General features: G+C 40.9%; 1 protein-coding gene and 1 long non-coding RNA gene across 2 annotated transcripts; both read left to right on the top strand.

The window, feature by feature from the left end:
• On the top strand, window positions 1-1,852 carry LOC133479944 (uncharacterized). Its single transcript, XR_009789122.1, has 2 exons — window positions 1-283; window positions 401-1,852. It is a non-coding gene; the product is annotated as an uncharacterized LOC133479944 (long non-coding RNA).
• Window positions 1,853-9,821: 7,969 nt separating this feature from the next.
• LOC133480000 (metalloreductase STEAP4-like) lies at window positions 9,822-23,653 on the top strand. The gene is made up of 9 exons (XM_061777613.1): window positions 9,822-10,414; window positions 10,499-10,606; window positions 11,752-11,822; window positions 12,562-12,646; window positions 17,622-17,900; window positions 18,592-18,686; window positions 18,777-18,930; window positions 19,045-19,215; window positions 22,659-23,653. The coding sequence occupies exons 1-9, from the start codon at window positions 10,181-10,183 to the stop codon at window positions 22,917-22,919; spliced, it is 1,458 nt and encodes a 485-aa protein (XP_061633597.1). The 5' UTR covers window positions 9,822-10,180; the 3' UTR covers window positions 22,920-23,653.
• The last annotated feature ends 1,091 nt before the right edge of the window (window positions 23,654-24,744 follow it).

Raw genomic sequence — 24,744 nt, 5'->3', positions numbered from 1 at the left:
ATGGGTCCGAGTTGCTGGATTTTTTTTTAATTATGAAGAAATAACAACACTTGCGTGGCCATTGACTTCTCTGGTAAAGGTTTATAAGCGAAATAGTGGCCTCACCTTTGCTTGCTCGCAAGCCAATCACGGCGCATGTACCATAGAGAACAATTTGTATCTATGAACAATCTAATCTTTGATTCACTTCAAATGCAGGTTTTTCGAATGTGGGCGAAAACGGGAGTACCCGGAAAAAAACAAAAACATTTACAGAAAGAATTACAGAAAGACCCGACCCAAGGTGGAACACTGATCCTCTATTTTGCGTTTGTCATGATTAATGTTTTGTTGACTTTGTTTTGATTACATTTTGTTTTGTCATGTCATGTTTTCCCCTCTGTCCCTTGTCAACGTTAAGGCTTCTTTAGACTCGTGTGGAGGGCGGCCACGCTGACGTCACTGCGGCTATCCGGCACGTAGTTTGCCTTTATACTCGAGCGCAATTTTGAAAATGTACTGCAGTTCCCCTCCAAGTCTGGGGTGTCGCTACGGCTGCTAATGGCGAGGACACCACAGGGTGGAGTTTCCTCTGCATTTTTTTGGCCATTTTCGGTAGCCGTTTTTAGAGCGTTTGCTTCCCTGCACTTGGGTTCTCCAAACCAATACCACGAAAACCCAATCTTGACATTAAGACAACAACGATTCACACTCACAATTTTAAGTTTTTAATTGGAATGTGGGAGGAAGCTGGAGTACACAGAGAAAACACACACACACGCATGAAAGAACATGCAAACTCCACACCGGAAAGGATCCGAGATTGGAACCCTGGATTCTTTTTATTGTCTGGCCCAAAGTATATTTCTAATGAAATAAAATGTTCTGTTTGGGAATGCATTCTTTAAATCGTTGCAAGGTCATTTAAAGCCATATATTGGGGTTATAGCCATTGTGAAAAGTGAACAAACGCGGAGCAAAATGGCGCAGTCAAAGCCTCAGTTCAGCGTTGTTGCCATGCTGCTGATCTGACAGGCCTGCTGGCACGTCATTTTTCACCAATCTGTGGTCCTCATTGGGACATTGTATCCCACAGGCCCCTTTTAATGAGATCAAATGCCATCCTCTCATTAGCAGATGAGAGGATCCCTGTGCCTTGTTAACTTCAGAATGATAGGAGAATATGTGCATAGACATTACAATTTCCCAAATCGCTATCAATCGGGAGGACCTATACTCTCTTTTTCTTCCTCCAACAGAAAGGAATCGTACCTGTGATGAGTCTGAGGTTCTCATTCGTGTCGTGTCGCCCTGCACTTCTGTGTCAGCGCTTTCTCCCGGCGTCAGCTTTTTCACTCCGACGAAGGTACGGCTGAGGAGATGGAGCGAAAAATCCTGTCGGCCCATTCAGCCTCGTAATGGGCTGACGATTACCCTGCAGTCACAGGGGGAGATGAGCGGTGTGGACGCTCGCCATTTGCAGAGCACAGCTGTTTGTCAAGGATATGATTATACAGAATGACATGGATACATGTGAGATTTTAATCTCTAATCTGTCAGCGCAGCAGCCAAAATGCTTTTGTTCACTTGCATTCATTCGGGGGTAAAAAGAATGTCAGGGGACCGAAGCGGTGGAAGTGAGAGGAGGCGAGCAGACAATCGTGGCCTCCTTCCACATGCGGCCATTGTCTGACAGTAGAACCTCCAAAGTCAAACGTTACGCTGGTCGACCTCCAGTTGCTTTTTTTTTCTTTTCTTTTCTTTTTGTTAAACATTTCTTAACTGCGCAGGCAATGTTTGAAATCAGCCGTGACCACTGACCAACATTTATAACCTCAATTCAACTTTGTTTCATAAAATTGTGTTAATTTCTTCCCTTCTGTATATTCTCTTCATTTCACAGCGTTTCTCTTGGCTACTCTTGTTGAATTTATTTATTGTTGTCCGCTCAGATTGTCGCCTCTTTGTGCTGCCATGTCAATCTAATCTGCCCCAGGGTGTTCAGAATCACTCGTGCTGGCCGATGTAATTTCAATGTATAATATTGCACTTTAAAAGACAGGAATTATAATCATTCCACTTTTTACAGGAGCATAAAAATTCTCAAAATGATCCTTAGTCCCCACCACCACAATGGTGGCACCGGTTTTGGCCTGCGGGCCGTATGTTTGAAATCCCTGATAGTAGTAATGGGACTGTGTCTTTATCCAGTCAGATTTAAAATTTAATAACATGATGCGGCGACAAACATGTTCCGCATTGTGCAAACTCAGGTGCGTTGAGTTTTTTTTTACTTTCAAGGTTTTACTGTGTGAAAACTTTCAGCCACAAACTGCTTATACTGAGATAATTGTATTACAGCTGCAATTTGTGTTGGGTGATGGAAGGAACACTCGAGAAGTTTATTTAAGGTTAATCTTTATTCCGCTCCTGCACACCTCTCTTTTCTGGCAGCTGAAATTCTCAGCTCCAAACAAAGAAATCGGCACTAATGCTGTCGAAGTGGAGAATGAGGCCGTCTGAACTCAGAGGTGCTGTGATACGCAGCATGTTCACCTGTAAAGAAGACATATGCGCATTCTATGATGCTTTCATATCAAAACCACAACAATTCAATACTAAATATTAGGAAATCTTCGTCTTTTTTTTTTTTTTTTTTTAAATAAACGTTCCAATTGCTTCTCTAGTGACAAAAGAGAAATCAGAGTCAACAGTTGTTCATAGGTATTATTTTCCCCGGTCATGGATTTGCATTATCACTTGTTGCTATGCAGAACGTTCATTTAAAAAAGTATTTGTTATGATGTTATGGATAGATCTATGCTTTATTAGTCCTGTGAGGGAAATTAAGCAAACCAGTAAATATGTCACTTTTCTGACAATTAGTGGGCAACATTTCCTATAAAGTCCGACAATATTTCTTAGGGAAGAACCGGTATTATTACCTCAGTAAATCCAACGTGAGCATTCCTCTTTCTTGCTCCATATAGGTTGCAAACTCACCAGGACTATGATTAGTGAGAATACAAAAGTGCCTTTTCTTTTTAATCTTCATTTTTTTCACTTCCCTTTTCCTGAGAGACAAAATGTGTATGTGATTAATAAACATTGTTAAATAATGCAAGAAGCCCAAACACACACACACACACACAAAATTTCCATAAAAAAAAAAAAAAAGACACATAATGAAACAGCCGGTCTTGGCCATACAGACACACATTATACACGTGAACTCTCATGTTTTATTCACCTATTCAGCCGTTGAGGTGAATCGTGCAGAAATAAGAACCGCTTTCATCGAAAATTCTCCTTCGACCCATTGTGTATGTTCCATAATGAACATCCCATGTGTGTCTGTCAAGAAATCTGCTAATGGGATATTCATAGAATATTTGCAGGGATCCGTGTGGACTGCTCAATCCTGCGCTGTGGCGTTGCCAGTAAAGGTCACAAAGGAGACTTTTTGTCCGTTTAAGCTGTGCTTACGTGTCTTCTCCCATTACTGCAGGATGATGCGACATAGCAGCGGAGGAACTTCTCACAGGTGCAAATTCATTTTGACATTTCCAAAGTGGGAGCACGAGCATGTTAGACACAATCACCTCCCACAGCACATCCCTTTTTAAATGTCGCAAGATGTCTGCAGGTAAGCACAAAATACTCAGTTGGTTTAAAAACTCTCTCTGGATTTCTTGTGAAAACCCTCAGAGGAGTCACGGCTCAAAGAATATGCACATGTGTGTGCGTGGGTGCGTTTGTGTGTGCGTATGTGTGCGAGTGAGAGAGAGACAAAGAGAGCGAGAGAGGGAGAATGTGAGCAAGAGATCCACAAAGATATTGCTGTTTCTCTTCTGTTTATTGTTTATAAATTTTCTCAGTACAGAACCCTATTAAACCACACTTTATAGCATCAAACTCAAACGGATCACCATAGGAAGCAGGCATGTAATGACTAAGAGGCGGTAATGTTTCTCAATACAGTACTTCACTGTCGCTTTGGTTTTGACAATATGAATTTCCTATACGTAAATGTCTGCCCCTACCCGTCAAATGCCTTGAAAATGCATTTGGCACATTCCAGAAGAGCAGATTTCTTTCTAACATGTATTTTATAATTAATACAGAGTAGTTAACCAAATTGCAAAATACTGAAAATGCAGTCTAATAATCCGTATAGTGCTATTTGAAGTAAATCCCTTAGTGTGTGTCTGGGCAACTTCTGAATTTCTGTTTCGGGATGTAGTGGAGTGAGCTGCTAATAATTGGCCATTCAAACAACCTAGTCAAACAGCAAATTCCGTTTTTCAGCAACTCAGCATAGCAACAAACTTGAGACACAAAAAAAAGAATGTAAGCAATTATGTCGCAGCTACGGCAACTTTTTAAACCATTCTCCAGAACCAAAAGTACAATAAAGACATTTGAATGAAGTTAACATGGCGAAGTGAAGTTCGGGAGTCACAACTGACTTTAGATATCCAGTGATTGTTTCAGTCTATATCGCGATACCTATCAATCAGGGCACACACAAAAAACAAAACAAGAAAAGGGAGGATGAAGAAAGACAAAACCAAATAGTGGTAAGTGTGAAGGTGTATCAGAAAAGTAGTGATGGCAGTTTAAATATATATATATATATATATATATATATATATATCAGAATCATCTTTATTTGCCAAGTATGTCCAAAACACACAAGGAATTTGTCTCCGGTAATTGGAGCCGCTCTAGTACAACAGACAGTCAATTGACAGAGAACACTTTTGAGACATAAAGACATTGACAAAAAACAATTGTGCAAAAAGATGCAGAGTCCTCTAGCACTTAGAGCAGTTCGAATGACTAATATTGCAATAGACCGGTGCAATGACCATTGTGCAAGGGGCGCTGAGACTTCAAGGAGTGTATGCGGTTTATAGATACACAGTACAGTATATCTGTTTGAATTTGTTTACACGAAACAGGTGGTGAGCCTCTATGCCCTTACTAGCCATTTGGCAAGAGGTTACAGTAGTCCTGGCTTGCCAATGACTACATTTTCTGGTGGGGACTAAATGCTTAATTAAACAAAATGTTCACTGGTTGCAGGAGTCAACAATAATAATGAATATTATGAGAATAACAAGCATTAAAAAAACAAAAAAACAGGGTGAGAGGGAAAAGATGTTATTTAAAAACGGCATTAAGATGAAAAATCAGCAACATCGTTGTAAGATGTATTGCACACCGAGTTTTTAATCTACTATCGAGAATATTGCACAAGTGAAATATAAAAGTGTGTGTGTGCACAAAATTGAACATTCTTATTTCTGTGGTCAAGAATAACATAGGGCGGTGCTCCTTTCAGCACCAAGGTTGTAAAAGTCTTGCACAAAAGAAGCTGCTCAGGGACTCCACAGTTTAATGCAACAGGTGGGAAGTGTTTTCCATGATATACTGTATATTTTCTCATGCACCCGTCTTGATATGCTGTATTTTTCATTTGAAAACATCACTGAACTTCTTCTTGAAAAACAAAAGTTGCACGAATCATAACTGATGACCCGTCCATGCAATGATGACGTAAAATAGCACAAATTCCTTTCGTTTTGTACCTTGACGGCAAGTGTATCCCATATGGAACATTATTTTGTCACCACTAACCTGAAGGGTGCAAACACGCACAAACCAGCTCACAACATTTCTTCGTTGCATCAAACTCTGTCCTCCAGTCTTCCTCAGAGTGCTCACTCCGACTCTCACTTGTGGTTGCGCTGTTATCTTCCCACAGGAAGGCACGTCCTGTGAGATATATAGAGCAAGACAGCTGTTACATTTGACATACACGGCGATCTCCGCAGGGATCCTTTACAGAAGGTTGTCAGAGACTCATGACAACAATCTCAACCTGTTGGGGAATTTTGCGTTTTCTTCCGCTTATCCTGTTCAAGTTATTGGGTGAGCTTGAGTCTGTCTATCTGTCTGTCTATCTATCTATCTATCTATCTATCTATCTATCTATCTATCTATCTATCTATCTATCTATCTATCTATCTATCTATCTATCTATCTATCTATCTATCTATCTATCTATCTAATCTATCGATCTATCTATCTATCTATCTGTCTGTCCGTCCGTCCGTCCATCTATCCGTCTATCTGTCTGTCTGTCCGTCCGTCCGTCCATCTATCTATCTATCTATCTATCTGTCTATCTATCTGTCTGTCCGTCCGTCCGTCCATCCATCCATCCATCCATCCATCCATCCATCCATCCATCCATCCACCCATCTATCTATCTATCTATCTATCTATCTATCTATCTATCTATCTATCTGTCTGTCTGTCTGTCTGTCTGTCTGTCTGTCTGTCTGTCCGTCCGTCCGTCCGTCCGTCCGTCCGTCCGTCCGTCCGTCCATCTATCTATCTATCTATCTATCTATCTATCTATCTATCTATCTATCTATCTATCTATCTATCTATCTATCTATCTATCTATCTATCTATCTATCTATCTATCTATCTATCTATCTATCTATCTATGACCCTTGAGACTAGAAGTAAAATACTGTAAGCCTCGTGTTTCAAGTTCAGTTAAGTTTGCTCAGTGAATCGAAGGACTTTTCATTTACAAGAAGAGTGGCCTGAAAAGGCAATAACTGAACAAAAGAGATGAGATTTTTAGGAAAGAGTAAGTGAAGTAAAGGAAGATGGCCTTGAGGAAGAGGCATAAATGAGTCAAGTGAATGGATCTGCTATCTATCAGTTCTATTGGAACAGTGCTACAAGTGAACGAATGCCTTGAAGGTTAAACATTAAATGATTTCCCATTTTGCTGCGATTCCCCCCTCAGGTAGACATTAATGCTTTAGTTATGGACTTCAGTTTAAAAGCTCCTGAGGTAATGAGCTGCGTGCGTGCCATAAATTTAGCTTAGTATGCAAATGCAGTTTGTGATCTGAATGGAAGGAGCAAATAGTCCGTACAGTTGATGCAATGCAACACTATTGGGCCGCGATCGCCTGGCCCACTTTAGGGCACATGTGCACGCGTGCACGCACACACGCGCACACACACACACACACACACATGGTCAATGTGTTCACAAAAAACAGTTACATATGTGCCACGCTTTAATTTCTGCACCGTTGCATCTGTGTCGTGTCACAACTTTGCAAATGCGCTTGCCGTGGGGACACAAGTACAAAATTTGCACAAATTCTTTCCCCGGCTGCTCGGCTGGGAGAGTAGGTTTTGAGATGATAATGAATCTGCGGGCCCAGATCTCCAACATGTCATAGTGTCGAGAGTGGAAGCGAGAGGGAATAGAAGAAGGCGGCCTTTGGAAAGAAGAAGAATTCCTTTTTGCCAAATGGGAAAATTGATTTCGGCCTGAGCTATATTCACATAAACCACAAGTGACAATATCAAAAAAAAAGGAACCAGAATTGACTCACGGGCCACAACATTACGTATAGCCTCACGATCTAATGAAATCCAATACCAGAGTTTTGTGAAAAAAGTCTTTGCTCTCTTTTGATTCAACCATACACATATGAGAATTTCGAAATATTGAAAATGCTTTTCAGTAGAACACAATGAAATTCCACACTCTACAAACTACAACCACATTAATAAAAACACTAACTCAAATACCTCTCTGTCAGGGTCTAAAAAGTATAATTAACCACAGAGGGAGTTTATACATGATTTTATCAATATGAAAGGATCTGTCTGTAATTTTTGATCAAGCTGTAACTTTTATGACTACTGGGGAATCTTCTACGGCTGTTCCCACAATCCAGAAGTCTTCATATTCATAAAAATGCACATAATTTAAAATGCATTACATATTACAAATGTAATCCATATTATTGATTGCTGTACTATGTTATTTATACTGCGATTGGCTGGCAACCAGTTCAGGCTGTACCCAGCTGGAATAGGCTCCAGCACACTGTAGATGCTATTTGTTAGCCTATCTATGGTATTTCCCATAATGTGTTAGCATTTAGCTAGCGGACTTCAAGACAGTTATATGGTTGTTTTAAATACACATTGGAAGCCGTCACCTTATCGTGGTGGAGGGGTTTGTGTGTCCCAATGATACTAGGAGCTAAGTTGTCTGGGGCTTCGCGCCCCTGGTAGGGTCACCCATGGCAATCAGGTCCTAGGTGAGGGACCATACAAAGCACGGCTAAAAGACCCCTACGATGAAAACTGTTAATGGCTCTAGGTTTCCCTTGCCCGGACGCTGGTCACCGGGGCCCCCCTCTGGAGCCAGGCCTGGAGGTGGGGCACCCATGGGGGCCGGGCGGGCACAGCCTGAAAGGGTAATGTGGGTCCCACTTCCCATGGGCTCACCACCTGTGGGAGGGGCCACAGTGGTCGGGTGCACTGCGACCTGGGCGGTGGTCCATAACCAACACCATGTTCAAGATCCCGGATACAAGATCCCGGATACAAGGATCCCGAAATGAGTTTCCTCCGCAGGGTGTCCGGGCTCTCCCTTAGAGAGAGGGTGAGAAGCTCGGTCATCCGGGAGGATTTCAAACTAGAGCCGCTGCTCCTCCACATTGAAAGGAGCCAGATGAGGTGGATGGGGCATCTGATTCGGATGCCTCTCGGACACCTCCATGGTGAGGTGTTCTGGGCACGTTCCACCGGGAGGAGACCCCGGGGACGACCCAAGACACGCTGGAGAGACTACGTCCTTCGGCTGGCCTGGGAACGTCTCGGGATCCCCCCGGAAGAGCTGGATGAAGTGGTTGTGGAGAGGGAAGCCTGGGCGTCCCTGCTAAAGCTACTGCCCCCACGACACGACCTCGGATAAGCGGTAGAAAATGGATGGATGGATGCAAATACGCATTGTGTAATTCATTTTGTTTTGTGTTTAGTTTGACAGTAAACTTCATTTGGGTGGTCATTAAACAATTTGACATGATTTTCACTGACATGATAAAGCACTCATATCTAAAACATTTTGGCTCGTAAGTCAAAAAAAGGCAAAAAAAAAAATCTGACATCGACCAAGTCCTCCTCGCATACTGCGGTGATGTGACACATCGGTGAATCATCATGTGCGTCAGAAAGTAAGAAAGGTCTTCAAGGTATCCATCAATGTGTTAAATTACATTTTATGGATCAAAAGTACTATTGGTATGGGTACTCGGTATCTGTGAGTACTCGTTTGAATACTCGTACTGGTATCAAACATCCCTAGTGAAAACTATCAATGTTTTATGAAAGGTGACAAATAAAATTCACTTTTACTAACATGCAGATGCACTGGCACCCGAGCAAAAGCACTACTTACTTTCTTGAATCTTCTCTCAATCACTGAACCTCATTTTCTGTGATGTATTTGCAGAGGGGTGAAGCCTGGTTTCTTGGCCATCTTGGAAATGGGAGTTGGCCCAGTTTTGACTCAGATGAATCAGGAAAAGTGCCGATTGTTATATGAATGTCAAAAATGGAACTAAGATTTCAATTGACCAAGTATTCATATGAAATCATTTTCTCTCCATTTCTGCACAAGACGTAAAAATGACAAAAAATGGAGTTAGCCCACTCTAGTTCTCAGTAGCTCATTTGACTCTCATTTGACATAACAGATGTCTGACTTAACTCTCATTTAACATAACGGACGTCTTTATCTGTGTTTAATGTTATCTGATAATGTTGTAGGATATGTTGAGTGATTCGCACATTTCGCAGATGACAAATCATGACTCAAAACCTTGGCAGAGGTTTCTGCTCTCTGAGTTATCCTCTTATTTTTGCAGTGGCAGAATTATTGATACAGCTCTTGTTTTGAATGTCATTATAGATAGTGAGGATCTACCATTGATTGATGACGACGACGTTTCCATCCCATCTGATTTGCTGTTCAAAGTCCGGTGAAATAAAACGATCCCTGTCTCGTTGCACAAGTGTCAATTCATTCAACCCTAACACATAAATTGCAGGGGGGAGTGTTGAGTCGCGTCAAATGAGATAATACACTTACACACATTCCAACACACGTGACGGAAGATGTTGATCAGTGGTGTAATAAACCTCACCTGGCTCAACCTTTATCACAAAGCCATAATACACAACTAGATTGTCACATGTTGCTGTACACCTCAAGACCAGGAGGACTAAGGCGGTCTACAGGTTGCACAGCTACACTATATAACAACACAGCAGACGACGCTGACATTCCAAAGAGCGCTTCAACATGACTGTGGCAAGCGGCGTAAGAGAAGACGCCAAGTTAGAGAGCGTGTTCCTGCATCCTCTCGGAGGAAGAGGAGCAGCAGCGGCCGTCCCCCAAGAACAGGAGCCGCTGTGCATCTTCGGGACGGGGGATTTGGGACGCTCTTTGGGCCTGCGCCTGCTGCAGACCGGCTGCAGGGTGGTGTACGGCAGCCGCAGACCTCACAGCTGCGGCCCTTTGCCTCAAGGAGCTCAGGTGAATCGCGCGCCGCGTTCGGCAAGAATGGATGATTGTGCAAGTCGACGGTGATTTAACATGGCGAATGTTTGTGACGCGCAGGTGATGAGCCATGAGGCGGCAGCCAAGCCAGCTCGACTCATCTTCATTTGCGTTCACAGAGAGCATTACGCATTCATGGACACACTGACACCTTCTCTGGAAGGAAAGGTAAATTGATGGCTGATGTGTTCTGCAATGATGCCACACACTTAATATTGACTTAACGGCTGCAGAGCGCATTTTAATTTTATATAAAACAATATGAACAATTTGCAGCTCATTCAATGTATTCTGAAGCAGCATATGGTGTTACATAATCTTTATTGAACCAAGCCACATATTTTAAAAAATCTCACGGCACACCACCAAATATAAATGTTCTAAACATTATAGACTGAAAATAAAAAAGACGATCTGGTCTCAGTTTTACTCATGTTAACTGTACTTTCTGCCATCTGGAAGTGGAAGAGCATTTAGTAATTGTCTGCCTGTCACTATCCATCGCTGGCACAGATAGACGAACAAAGATACATTATTTGTAATAAATACATTTTATTTGTTGAACTGATTAAAAGGAATTGGATAATTTCACATCTAATAATCTCTCATGGCTCTTTAATGCGCCATAGCAAATTGGTTCCAAATGACTGGCATATACAGTACGATGCAAGCAAATTATGTGACGTAGATTTAGATACAATACAAAAAAAAAAAATACAATACCAAAGAAAATATTCAAACTTTCCGTAAAGACAATGCTTCTCAGTTTTTAGAGGTATTGATTTAATGTTCCCTAATGTGGCTGTCATCATACTGATACGAGTTACTAATATCATGGTATCGGTTACCTTATTTATGATGATGCCCCCCAAATGTATCCTCTTCGAATCTTTTAGTCAAATTAAAAAGCAAAGATCACTCGGACATATTGGAAATATTGCTGTGAAACTGTCATGATTTTATATCATCCACATTTATCATGTCCATTTTGTACCTGTAATCAGAGCACTGTGTGTATTATATTGTACTTTTACTAAAAGCTTTTGTGAACTCATGCAGTCCTCTGTGCCTCTGCAAGACTCGTGTGAAGTTTGACATAAGTGAAGGCCGAAGATTGAAGTTGGCATCCAAGCTAATTTGCGTTGATTTGCGAGCTTTTGCTTTTGTTCTCACTTCCATCTAAACCAAGCCCGTAGCTGCCAACTCTGTATCCTCGAAGGATGCTAATTGAATAAAATAAATGAACCTGTATTCTGTCTTAGAATAGCAGCCTCAAGGTTTGATAAAAAGGAAGGTTTTGTTGTCCTTCGCAGGTGTTGGTGGATCTCAGTAATAACCTGAAGAAAGACATGTACCCAGAAGCTAACGCTGTCTACTTGCAGAGGTAACAGACTCTCGTAGAGTCTTATGTGAATATTTTGAAAAACCGCTTCCACTAATAGTTTCTGTCTGACAAATATAATAGTTTACCTCTTGTTTGGCTTTCTCATTGTTTTATGGCTATGAGAATCATTTTTCAAATTGTCCTGTGAAAATAAAGACATCATGTTAATGAGTGGAAGTCAAAATTCCCACACAAACCTAAATGCAACTCTCACTCTGCCATATTGTGTTCATGCAATACCATATTCTTGATAAATATTTGTTAAAAACACTTTTGGTTGAAGATGGAACCCCCCCCCCCCAACAAAAAAAGAGATGATTTCAGTACATCTAGTTCCCAAACATTTGTGCAGTCATTGCGTATGACTTTTCATACACACTTTTCATAATTGTATAACATTTTTCAGTGTGGCCCTCATAACCCTTATGTTCCATCTATCTCTATCTATCATCTCTATCTATATTCTCTCCTTTTGTGTGTGTTGAATAACTGTATCAAACGTTGAAAGTTTCCTCCTGAAGGAAAAAACATATTTCAGGGCGGAAGTGTCCGGAAAGCCCACTTAGAATGCGAGACATCAAAAGGTTGAGTTTCGATTTAGTCAAGTGCAGACATTGATTTGTGACATTCAGACCCCTCTAGTTCAGTCCCCCCCCCCCACCCCCCCTCCACCTTCTCTCTTTTTGAAAGGGGTGTTGAAAAATGTCAGCTAAAGAAATCTTTGTTGTGTGTTCTCCAGACTGGTCCCTGGAGCAACTGTGGTGAAAGGCCTTAACACACTGTCTGCCTGGGCTCTGCAGAACGGTCTTCTGACAGGAAAACAAGTGAGTGGGGAAAGAGGGGGAAAAAAAACATGAAAGCTGTGAGCTGAATGGGTGAAAACCGGAAGGAGCATGCGGGACAACAGTGACACTGAAGCTTTTGTAAAGGGGAGGGACTGCAAGGTCAATTCTGAAACATCCATCCATCCATTTTCTGAGCCGCTTCTCCTCACTAGGGTCGCGGGCGCGCTGGAGCCTATCCCAGCTATCATCGGGCAAGAGGCAGACATATTAGAACATAATATTAAATAGTTGTTTAATATTTCCGGTACAATCTGTTTTTATGAATCACAGATTTCTCATACACAGTAGTACTCACCAATCAGGAGAAAAGCGCTTGTTGGGTGCAACGGCTTATTGATTCCGTCTACGTTGGTGCACGTGATTGATTTTTCCATGTTTCCATATCAATGTTGGAGAAAACCAGGGCAGTACTTGTAAAAACACACAAGCTAACACACTTTATGATGTTACAAAGTTGAAAGAGCAGTGTTTATTGCAGCTTCCGCTTCGCAGCTACAAAGGGAAACACAAACATGTGGTAAGCTCTGGAGACCAAACCTGAATCTGCCTCAAATCCTCGGCAACACAAACAAGCCGCATGCACACGCGCAAACACACACAAACACACACATATCCACAAATATCCTTTCACATGCTGATACCTCTGCAGTGCTCCATTTTCTTTGGGGGGGGGGGGGGGCTAAAGTGTGAACAACAGTATCCCTACACCAGTACATGTGTATAACTCTAGTGGTGGACGAATAAATCCTGGAATATTCATAAAACAATTTACAACCCAACTTTTCCTATAGGAATGAACGGAAATAGAAGCAATCTGTTCCAGGGTCACACTGTTGCCATCATAAGAACTATCAACTGTACCGGGAATGTTTTAAATAATATGTTAACATTCTTAAAGTCTCTATAAAGTGAAATCATAGATTTGTTTCTAAGTACATTATACAACTTTGAAGATAGTATACATAGTACTGAATTCTGGAGATATAGTTTTTTTGGGACGCGGCTAAAATGGCTCCCAGCGATGCACTTGGGCGTCCGGGATGAGCCGCCCCTCCCCCGACCCGCTCATTAGAATAAAGAATTAGAACTTAAACTTGCAATAAAAACTTTAGCTGCCCAGAGACGTAATTGAGCGATCGGTCGCACGTCACATTACGTCCCCAGCAATGAGAGGAAATTGGCTTGTGTGCTTATTTTATTATTGTACTCAATAGCAAGTATTCAATTTTGGAAGTTAAGCTCCTAATGTGACTTTACAATGTGTAAGCTACCATCGTTTTCATAGTCCATGTAACAGTCTTTAACTATCACACAGTTGGAAAAGTAAATCAAGCATTGAATAAAACTGAAATAAAATCAAAACAAGAAGTGCACAATGTAATTTATTTATTTTTTGGCATTTTGAACTGTCAAACAAATGAAATTACAGCTTGTGCCTGAGAGGTGAGTCTCTTCACATAAAAACCAAATGCAGCTGACGTTGTGGTATACGTACATTCCATTATTCATGATGATAAAACACAAAACAATAAAGAAGGAGCAAAACACACTAGATGCTCAATGATGGAGATATGCTACATCCCTTGGAATATTGTCACATCACTAGTGTCATGTCAGGTATTGTTTTACTGGCATATTCTTCCATAAATGACCAATCAAAATCTAAATCATGCCGCTTTAGTGTACTCTAGTGTAACACTTTCACTTTACCAGACATTATGATTGTACGAAAAACAAACAGTATAGGCTACTGTATCTACTTACATTATGTATATAATATTTTTATTGCCATGAACACAGACGCATTCGGTTTTCACACTCACAGCCGTGAACACAGCAAACACACATTGTTGTGACACACACTGGAGCAGGGGACAGCTAATGTTACACCCAGGGAGCACTTCCGGCTTTTAGTGTCTTGCTCAAGGACACCATAAACTCGTGTTGGAGGTGCATGAGCCATTGCCGCATTCTGTCCACTAAATGGACAAAATGTTGGGGCGGGGGGGTTAATTGCATTGTATTTAATTGTTCTGCCTGGCACTAAAAGTCACTGGCATCTATTTATTTGTGTTTATTTGTTAGTAGTAGTAAATGAATAATAATAATAATAATAATGCTCATTTGTTTCAAGATGTGATTCATTGACAATCAATTCCATACTATCCATCCATCCATCCATTTTCTGAGCCGCTTCTCCTCACTAGGGTCGCGGGGCGTGCTGGAGCCTATCCCAGCTGTCATCGGGCAGGAGGCGGGGTACACCCTGAACTGGTTGCCAGCCAATCGCAGGGCACATAGGAACAAACAACCATTCGCACTCACAGTCATGCCTACGGGCAATTTAGAGTCTCCAATTCATGCATGTTTTTGGGATGTGGGATGTGGGAGGAAACCGGAGTACCCGGAGAAAACCCACGCAGGCACGGGGAGAACATGCAAACTCCACACAGGCGGGGCCGGGGATTGAACCCGGGTCCTCAGAACTGTGAGGCTGACGCTCTAACCAGTCGGCCACCGTGCTGCCCAATTCCATACTATCGACATCCAATTAATCAGCTTAAGAACAATGAATCGATTATTATGCTTATATGTACAAAGTACAGTACATATGCACACTTTTAAGAGGGAGTGATAGTAGCCTTCTTTTATTTTTTTTTTGTGGTTGTGTCACATTTATATTCAGATGGAGGTTTAGTCTGTCGGCTGTCCCCTGCTGTTATGCTGCAGTAATGTAAGGAGACATGGCTGGCTGCCCAGTCCACTTACACACACCTGGGGGAAAACTGCTCAGTTGACTTGGCTGTCAACCTGGCCTCTACCTCTCCTTCTCCTCCACCAGCTCTCTAACACACACACACACACACACACACACACTTCCCCTCTTCATATACCAACATCTTAATCACTTTATTGCGGAGCAGCAGGTTTGATTATAAACTCCACCATGGCAAGATGTAGAATTTGACTTCGAGATTGAGTGGCACACATACTGTATGTACAATCCCAATTTCAATGAAGTTGGGACGTTGTGTTAAACATAAATAAAAACAGAATACAATGATTTGCAAATCATGTTCAACCTATATTGAATTGAATACACTACAAAGACAAGATATTTAATGTTCAAACTGATAAACTTGATTGCTTTTAGAAAATAATCATTAATTTAGAATTTTATGGCTGCAACACGTTCCAAAAAAGCTGGAACAGGGTCATGTTTACCACTGTGTTACATCACCTTTTCTTTTAACAACATTCAATAAACGTTTGCGAACTGAGGGCACTAATTGTTGAAGCTTTGTAGGTGGAATTCTTTCCCATTCTTGCTTGATGTACAGCTTCGGCTGTTCAACAGTCCAGGGTCTCCGTTGTCGTATTTTACACTTCATAATGCAGCACACATTTTCAGTGGGAGACAGGTCTGGACTGCAGGCAGGCGAGTCTAGTACCTGCATTCTTTTACTACTAAGCCACGCTGTTGTAACACGTGCAGAATGTGGTTTGGCGTTGTCTTGCTGAAATAAGACAGGGGCATTCATGAAAAAGACGTTGCTTGGATGGCAGCATATGTTTCTCCAAAACCTGTATGTACCTTTCAGCATTAATGGTGCCTTCACATATGTGTAAGTTACCCATGCCATTCGCACTAACACAGCCCCATACCATCACAGATGCTGGCTTTTGAACTTTGTGTCCATAACAATCCGGATGGTTCTTTTCCTCTTTGGGCCCATGACGTCCACAATTTCCAAAAACAATTTGAAATGTGGACTCGTTGGACCACAGAACACTTTTCCACTTTGCATCAGTCCATCTTAGATGAGCTCGGGCCCAGAGAAGCCGGCGGCGTTTCTGGGTGTCGTTGATAAATGGCTTTTGCTTTGCATAGTAGAGTTTCAAGTTGCACTTACGGATGTAGCGCCGAACTGTATTTACAGACATTGGTTTTCTGAAGTGTTCCTGAACCCATGTGGTGATATCCTTTACACATAGATGTCGGTTTTTGATGCAGTGCCGCCTGAGGGATCGAAGGTCACAGGCATCCAATATTGATTCTCGGCCTTGCCGCTTACATGCAGGGAAGCTCCTTTTATACACAATCATGCAAGAGTTTCCTCTCCAGCTTCAGGATACAACAATACAAACTATATATCTGCACACAAGCCTTGACGCCAGAGTGCATCTGGATGTCATGTTCAGACAGCAGCTTGCGACTCGTGAGTGAAATCTTTTAATTATCAACAACAGTGCTGGAAAACAACAGACAGAGTACAACATGAAAACACTTATATTTCTTCTGACTTTGCAAGGGGGTGCTTTTAGAAAAGATGCTGCTCGCAGATACATTTGGATTAGCCCCATTGTGAATGTTTTTAAGTCCAGGTTAGTCTCATGCTTTTTAGCGCAGTTCCACTTTTAAATATTTCTTGCACTGTAATCTGTTTTAATTGTACTTTTATTTTTCTCTTTGTTTTAAATGTTTACAAGCTGTTTCTTTTTCTTTGTTTCTAAATGCTTTTAATCATGTAAGCACATTGATTTACCTTGTGTACGAAATGCACTATATAAATAAATTTGCTTTGCTTATACTACTGGAGACACAAAAAGCTATTACTTTGATGGGCAGATGTTGTTTTCTAAACGTATTAGAACATACAGTACATATGTCTAACTGAAGTAGTTGCGTTATTATTGGTAGCCAACATCAAAACTACTCTGAGTCACTCTGATCTACGCCTCCTAAAAAAAAAAAAAATCCTGAACAAGTAAACGGCAAACTGTTCTGTGTGGTATTGGAAAAAATGTTACTGCTTAAAAGACACAATTCAATATTTCCATTCATTAATTTGAAGAGCCCTCAAAGTGGGTTAAGATGTTCTTTCCATTACAACAATTTAACAAGCTATTATTTCCTTTTTTGTAAATTTCTAAAATCGAATCTACCATTCAGGTCTACGTGTGTGGGAACAGTGCTGAGGCAAAGCAGGCTGTAGCCGAGGTGGCCACCAAGATGGGCCTCAACGTTTTGGACAGGGGTTCTCTGTCGGCAGCCCAAGAACTGGAGGACTTCCCCTTGCAGCTGTTCCCCGAGTGGAAGCTCCCTCTCCGCATTGCCGTCGGCCTCGCCGCCTTCTTCTATTTCTATCTGCTCATCAGAGACGTCATCTACGCCTACGTGGAGCAGGGCAAAGACATCTCCTACAGAATCATGGTGTCCCTGGCCAACAAGGTGAAGACTTGATGACACTTTTATTGTAGAAAATTTCTTTCAAAATATATACAGTAGCCCCTCATTTATCAAAGGGGATTAGGTTCTGGACCACCCCCGCAATAGGCAAAATTTGCAAAGTAGTAACCGTTCTTATTTATCCATATTTTAAAGCTAGATGAACCCTTCTCAGACTTGAAGTTAGAATGGTATCACTTTTGGGATCCAAAGCAACACCCTTGTTAATATTCTTTTCAGTTGTAACAATGGCTGTGGAGGCACCTGAAGGCCAAAAGTGGATGTGTTTGTTTGTTATTTGTTAGAAGCTCAATTATTGAATCTCTTCGGAAGGGATGAAAGGACACATTGTCTCCCACGACGACCGGAACAGCCCAGTTACGATTGATTCAATGAATACAATGAACTGGATGAGTGAGCAGGTCACTGTATGGTAACATTTTGTAATGCTTTCACCATAGTGGAGATTTTAGAAAAGTCTGTTTTTGTTTTTGCTTGTTGAAACAAAAATGGGCTGGGTTTATTTGAAAAGCTATTGTATTGTATATATTTCTTACCATGGTCAGGAGAAACAATACCTTTTTAAAGAAACAGAAATATGGGTATGTGTGGACATAGCTTGAGTCCACTGTGATGTTCCTTTTTTTTTTTTTTTTTTTTTAATTTATTTATTTATTTTTCTACCAATTTTCAGGTGTTTCCCATCGTGTCACTTGTCATGCTGTCGCTGTGTTACCTGCCCGGTGTTATAGCCGCCTTCTTTCAGCTCTACAGAGGCACTAAGTACAAGTAAGTTATCAAATAATTTGAAAGAAACTATTTGCCACACAATGTCAAATGTACATTTATTAAAGTTCCATCTCATTTGTTATTTGTCAGGCGATTTCCTAACTGGCTGGACCGTTGGATGCTGTGTCGGAAGCAAATGGGCCTGGTTGCTTTGGGCTTTGCCTTTCTCCACGCCATCTATACATTCATTATTCCTATTCGCTACTCTGTCAGACATAAGCTCATCTCCCGAGTGGTGGACGAGGTACAGTGTTGTTTTTTTTTTTATTATTTTTTTTTTAAGCAGGACTGCACAAGTCGATCTGTACAAGATGTCCGTCATCGTTAAAAGTGCTTCTCCATCTCTCGCTTCCCTTAGATGAAGAACAACAAAACCACGCCGTTTGACTTTAATTATACAGAAGCATGGGGAACGGACTCGTTCTACATGCTGGGCATCCTGGGTTTCTTTCTTTACGTTCTACTCGGCCTGACGTCGCTGCCTTCTGTGGGAGGCTCGCTCAGCTGGAGGGAGTTCAGCTTCATTCAGGTCAGAGCACACTTGCACATCTTTTATGGGAATAGGGGGATGGGGTTGGGTGAGCTTGTTTTTATTTACCATGGGGTGCTGTCCAAGGAAAAACACATGTAGCTGCACATATTTCTTTTTGTTTTTTAACTCTCCAAATGTAGAAAGGAATGTACATGTTTTTTATTTGACAGGGACAAAAAGAAAAATTTATAGTACCGGCCACTGCCTATTCATAATAAAAGTATAATAAAGTGCATAATAGAGGCAACTCATTCTAACATAAACAGTGGGAACCTTTAGCTTGGTCTACATGTGGCGTTTTTTAAAGACATCACAGACTTCCGCGGATAGCTGTTCATTACATACTATATGATACAGCATGGGCTTGAAGCATGTGAATCCTAAAAGTAAAATGAAGTGCATAATGGAGAAAACACATTAGAATAGAAACAGTGGGAATCTTGAGCTTGCTCTACATGAGGTGAAGCCGTTTTGAAGACATGACAGAGTTACACGTTGCTTAGCTGATCATTATATATGATGTAGTGTGGGCTTGAAGCATTTGAATCAATATAATGATTCATTTGAAATGTAAGTTTTCTGATACTATTTTAAAATATGACTTGTATTGAATATAACTTTCTTTCTAGAATTTTACATATTTTCAAGCTTAGCTTATGGACATGGCCTTTTTTGTGATCATATTTGATAACATAACCAAAGTTGTTGCTATAATGGGCCCGACAGGCCTGACTATTTGACTATTTGAAAAAAAAAAAACCTACAATGGGAAAAATGCTATGATATTGTCTCATATTCTTCTAATGAAATATATTTTGTCTGAAAACTGGAAAAGCTCAACTTAATTGGGAACTCATTGGAATATTTGGAAAAAAGTTTCAACTGTAGAATGTTATATTACTATGGAAGTATATTTTAATTATTGACAAAAACAAATGAGTGGACAAACCACCACACGCCTAATTATCAGTAATTGTGGTGTCTGTTTCTACTAAACCTTAAGTTATAAAATATGGTTCCTTGCCCCATAAAGTGCTTCACACAATTATTATTAGTTCATATTATTTAAATTCATATGTTGTCTTCAAAACACCTGAGCACTAAGTTGCAAAGGCCACAATGGTGAAGGACAAAATGTCTGCAACATACAATCATCGTAGTGTAGTAAGCGTAATGTCATAAATGACGGTTCGCAGGCATCTAATCTGGGATGGAGACAAGCATCAGAAAGAGACAAAGATGAAGATGCTTGTCTTGTCTTTTTTTTTTTTTTAAATAAAAAAAGACAATGCAACGTCTACTGAAAAAAAACTTTATTATTATTTTTTCTTTCAAGAGTACGCCACTACCATTGTTCTCATCCTGTGCTTCCTATCAGTAAAATCTCTTTTTAGGGCTTTTCTGATAAAATGTAATTATTTCCAAGTTTTTATCTGCGTTATTAAAGTGCTGTAAAAGCAATGCGTCACGGGCACTTTCTTCCCAAGTGACTAGTTAAGTAACTCTCTAACACAGGCAATGGATGACTGGTTGCTTTTAGCTCAGCATTTTAAATGTTAAGTTATTCATTAAACTGAATTATGATAGCAGGTATAATCCCACGTGTGCAGATTTGCTATTACAGGTCACAAGTGTGTGTGTGTGTGAAAAGGTCGTGTGCACAGATGGACTGATGGGGAAAAAGATACTTGGCGATGGAGGTCAAGATAATTGATCCTTTGAGTAGAGGAGAAAGAGACGACACAACTGAAATCGATTTGCATAGATTATCGTTGCGATCACGGTTGTCAACAAGGGAATGCCTCGGATTTTAATATTCATGATGCAAAAGGCTTTCCAGCTCTCAGTTGTGATTAAAAATTAAATCCTTTATTATCATCTGAGGATGCAACTGTACTACAATAAAGGGTGCTTGCCATGTGAGAGCATCGTGTTCAAAATGCTCTCTACTAAGTGATTAACAATAACCAAACAACAGAGGACACCGGGGCACCAAAAACAATTACTCTGTAACAGCTGTGGGGGGGGGGGGGGAGAAAAAATCTTTAAGTAAATGTTTTCACTATAAAACTTAATGTGACAATTTCGAGTCATGAAGTTAGGAGGGGAGAAGTGTTATCCATGGACAAAAACATTTGCCACATTGGCACCATGTAATACAGTACAGTGTGTTATTTGTACAAATGTATGCATGTGTTTTTGCCTTCTGGAGTGAAAATGGTTAACTTCTGAGCGTTTTGGCCAAACCGCAACGCTCGGTGGGACATTAAATGTCGACGTCAAGTTTGTTCAGAGCTTCTGTTTTCCTCACAGGAAATAAATGAAAGGATCAAAATGACAGCATCATAAAAACATTTGGTGACTGTACAGGTAATGTTTTCAGTAACGTTCTTAATGGTCATAACAGTGTTTAATTAAGTCAACAGCAATTTCTTTTCTAGACCTATTATACATGTATAAGCCTTTTAGAATGAACTGATGAAGTCTGCTCGGATGAGAGGGGAAACATCTTCCAAGACAGCCAGAAAAGTGCAGTCGCGATCGATCCAATGCCCTGAGAATGAAATGAGCTGGATTAGTGAGAATGTTTTCAAGATATTTGCTGAAAACATGTGCGGACACTGAGAACAATGAATTTTTCCCGCATTCGACATTCGAGAGCGGAGAGAGGGGCTTGATTAATGCTTTTGAAGCGTTCTTTTTAGATACTCTTTTTAACCATTCAAATTTGTCGGGCTTGTTAGCAACACTTTTCTCTGTGTTGTGACAAATTTGAAAGACATTTGTTTTCTTTCTTTCAGGGACTTTAAGAACTGTAAGACTATTCACATGTTGAAGCAATAAAACACACTTGAAAACATTGGAGGAGATTGCAACAAAGGTTGCATTGCAGATGCACCTCACGAGCAAATTATCAAGCATAAAAAAGATTTTAATCACTTATCACGCATATAATGAAAATGTCTGTGAAGGAAAATTATTACTGTTTCCAGATCTTGTGCAGACCTTGTTAATAAAAAGGAGAGTGCAAGGAAGACAACTTTTATTCATTTATTGTTTGTTTTTGTTGTAAGAGCTCGCTATAGGGCATTTTTAATTGGTCTTTACATTTGCGACATTGTAACGCCATTCACCAGAGATTAAAATTTGGAATTGCAGCAAAACCTCTCATGATGATTAGTGGCAGCACCCCACTTGCGGCGCGACAGTTAAGTCGGGTTCAGCCACATTGCTCGGTGTGCGGCGGGTCAAAGTCCGGCCAAAGTGTACGGGGGCTCTTTTTTTTTTTTATTTATTGGTCCACAACATATTCTTTTTAGCTTGTTTAAGAAACCAAACTAATCTTCATGTAAACGTAAAGAGTGGAAATAATGTTCCTATTCTGCATATGTGGATTTTTTCCCCCTTCTCATTAAATGCTTCTTTTTCAATTATTATAGTCGAAGCTGGGCCACCTGACTCTGTTCATATGCACGGCACACGGTTACATTTACGGCTGGAACAAATTCCTCCGCCCTTCGACGTACAAGTGGTACACCCCCCCGGGCTACATGCTGTGTCTGGTGGTACCCTCCGTGGTGCTTGTGCTCAAAATGCTGATCTTGCTGCCCTGCGTGGATCGATCTCTCACCCGCATTCGACAGGGCTGGGAGAGGGCCCCGAGCGCGGAGGCGGGCCAAAGCAGAGCCACAAACCTGTGACCATCTGAGCTCCCAATTCATCGGAAGTGAACTCTGTGCGATCCGGGTTGGAAAAGACTTTCATCAACTTTCTTCATGAGTAATGTTGATTGGTTTTGCTCATGCATTCTCCTGGTATTGTGGAGTGTCTACAAGGTAGAGCAAGTTCATTTTGGGGGAGTTGGAGCACGATTGCGGCCTTTGAACAAGATAACTTCAACCAAATGGAAAGACCGTCCAGGATATGACTCTTTCTTTTTCTGAGCTTTGAGAGAATTTATGTGTTTGTTGTTCCTCTTTTACCAAATGTGTCAAAAATAGACTTCTATCCCTTGACGACACACATTGTTTTGATAAACAGAGGCAATCATTTTCATTCCTCTCCCACCAAGTGGAGCATCCCTGAAGCTGCTTTCGTGCGCATTTCCCTAAATTTCCCTCCCTCTCAAGGGCACTGCACACACAAAATTAGAATAAAGTGGCCACCGCAGTGTAACAACTCTCCCTCAGCTGGTTTGATTAAACACACTTCACCCAGTCTAAATTGGTGGTACAAGGACAGACAGGTTTAGAAAGCAGAGCATGAAAACACGGCGGTGTGTTGTGGTTATATGTATCCGTGCAGTTGGAGTTAAGTGTTTTATTGGTGCTGTCATCTTCTGTCCTTCATATCATAAATCTGTTTGTGCAACACGTCATTGTTCAATGTGATTGAGCCCAAATAACCATGTGTTATCTATCTTCCCAAAAAAACATCTAGAATGTCATGTATTTTGTAATACTAACTTATAATTAATGAAACATTTTTTTAAAGTTACTAATATTTTGTAATTTATGTAAAATAATTTATTTTCATAAAAAAATCATTTGCACCCAGTTTTTTATTTTTTATTTGAGCATGATTAATTATTCCTTTATTTTATAAGAATAACATATATATACAATAAATGAAGTACGTATTTTGATAATTATTTAATGAGATAAATGAATAATTAAATACATTTTAATTAAGTTTAGGGGGGAAAATGGCAAAATTAACAAATATTACGAGACTTGTTAATATTAAATCTTGGGGGGAGTTGGACTAAAGAGCATCTTCTCAGCCCTGATTATTTTACATAAAGTATTTTACTTGAAACAAAATCCTGTCAGTCTTCTCATTTGACATGGATCCCTTGCCTGGTCTGTGAAAATCCTCTATCTGGACTGTGATATTTGTTGACATAATATGAAAATGAATGGTTGTTTTCTTTCGTTTTCATATTATGTCAAAAAATATCTTTCCCGGACGCCTCCCTGGTGAGGTGTTCCGGGCACGTCCCACCGAGAGGAGACCCCGGGGACGACCCAGGACACGCTGGAGAGACTACGTCCTTCGGCTGGCCTGTGAACGCCTCGGGATCCCCCCGGAAGAGCTGGATGAAGTGGCTGGGGAGAGAGAAGTCTGGGCGTCCCTGCTAAAGCTACTGCCCCCGCGACCCGACCCGGATAAGCGGTAGAAAATGGATGGATGGATGGATGGATGGGTTGTTTTCTTTCTTTCTAAATCATTCAGCATTCCTACATCGAAAAACAGGCGTCATTACGAGTTGTCTGATAATGTGAATCTACTTTCAAGGAACTATTATGTGAGTCTCCCCGGTAATAAAAAGTGCTGATACGAGTAGATGAGTCGGATCAGTAGGCGATTTGATCAAGCATTGGGTGATCTGTGGGGTGCACAGCAGTGACAGCTGGTGGACAGGTGTGGAGTGACACGAATTGGAGGTTAATCAGATAACGTAGAAGCAGAAGTGGGAAGTGAGGAGAATGGAGCAGCTGTCGTTATCAGATCCTCGTCCGCCCC

Source organism: Phyllopteryx taeniolatus, chromosome 6 (genome assembly GCF_024500385.1).
Source record: "Phyllopteryx taeniolatus isolate TA_2022b chromosome 6, UOR_Ptae_1.2, whole genome shotgun sequence".
NCBI classification, from domain to species: Eukaryota; Metazoa; Chordata; class Actinopteri; order Syngnathiformes; family Syngnathidae; genus Phyllopteryx; species Phyllopteryx taeniolatus.
The sequence above is the reverse complement of the archived record's forward strand: the minus strand, read 5'-3'. Positions and strand labels throughout refer to the sequence as shown.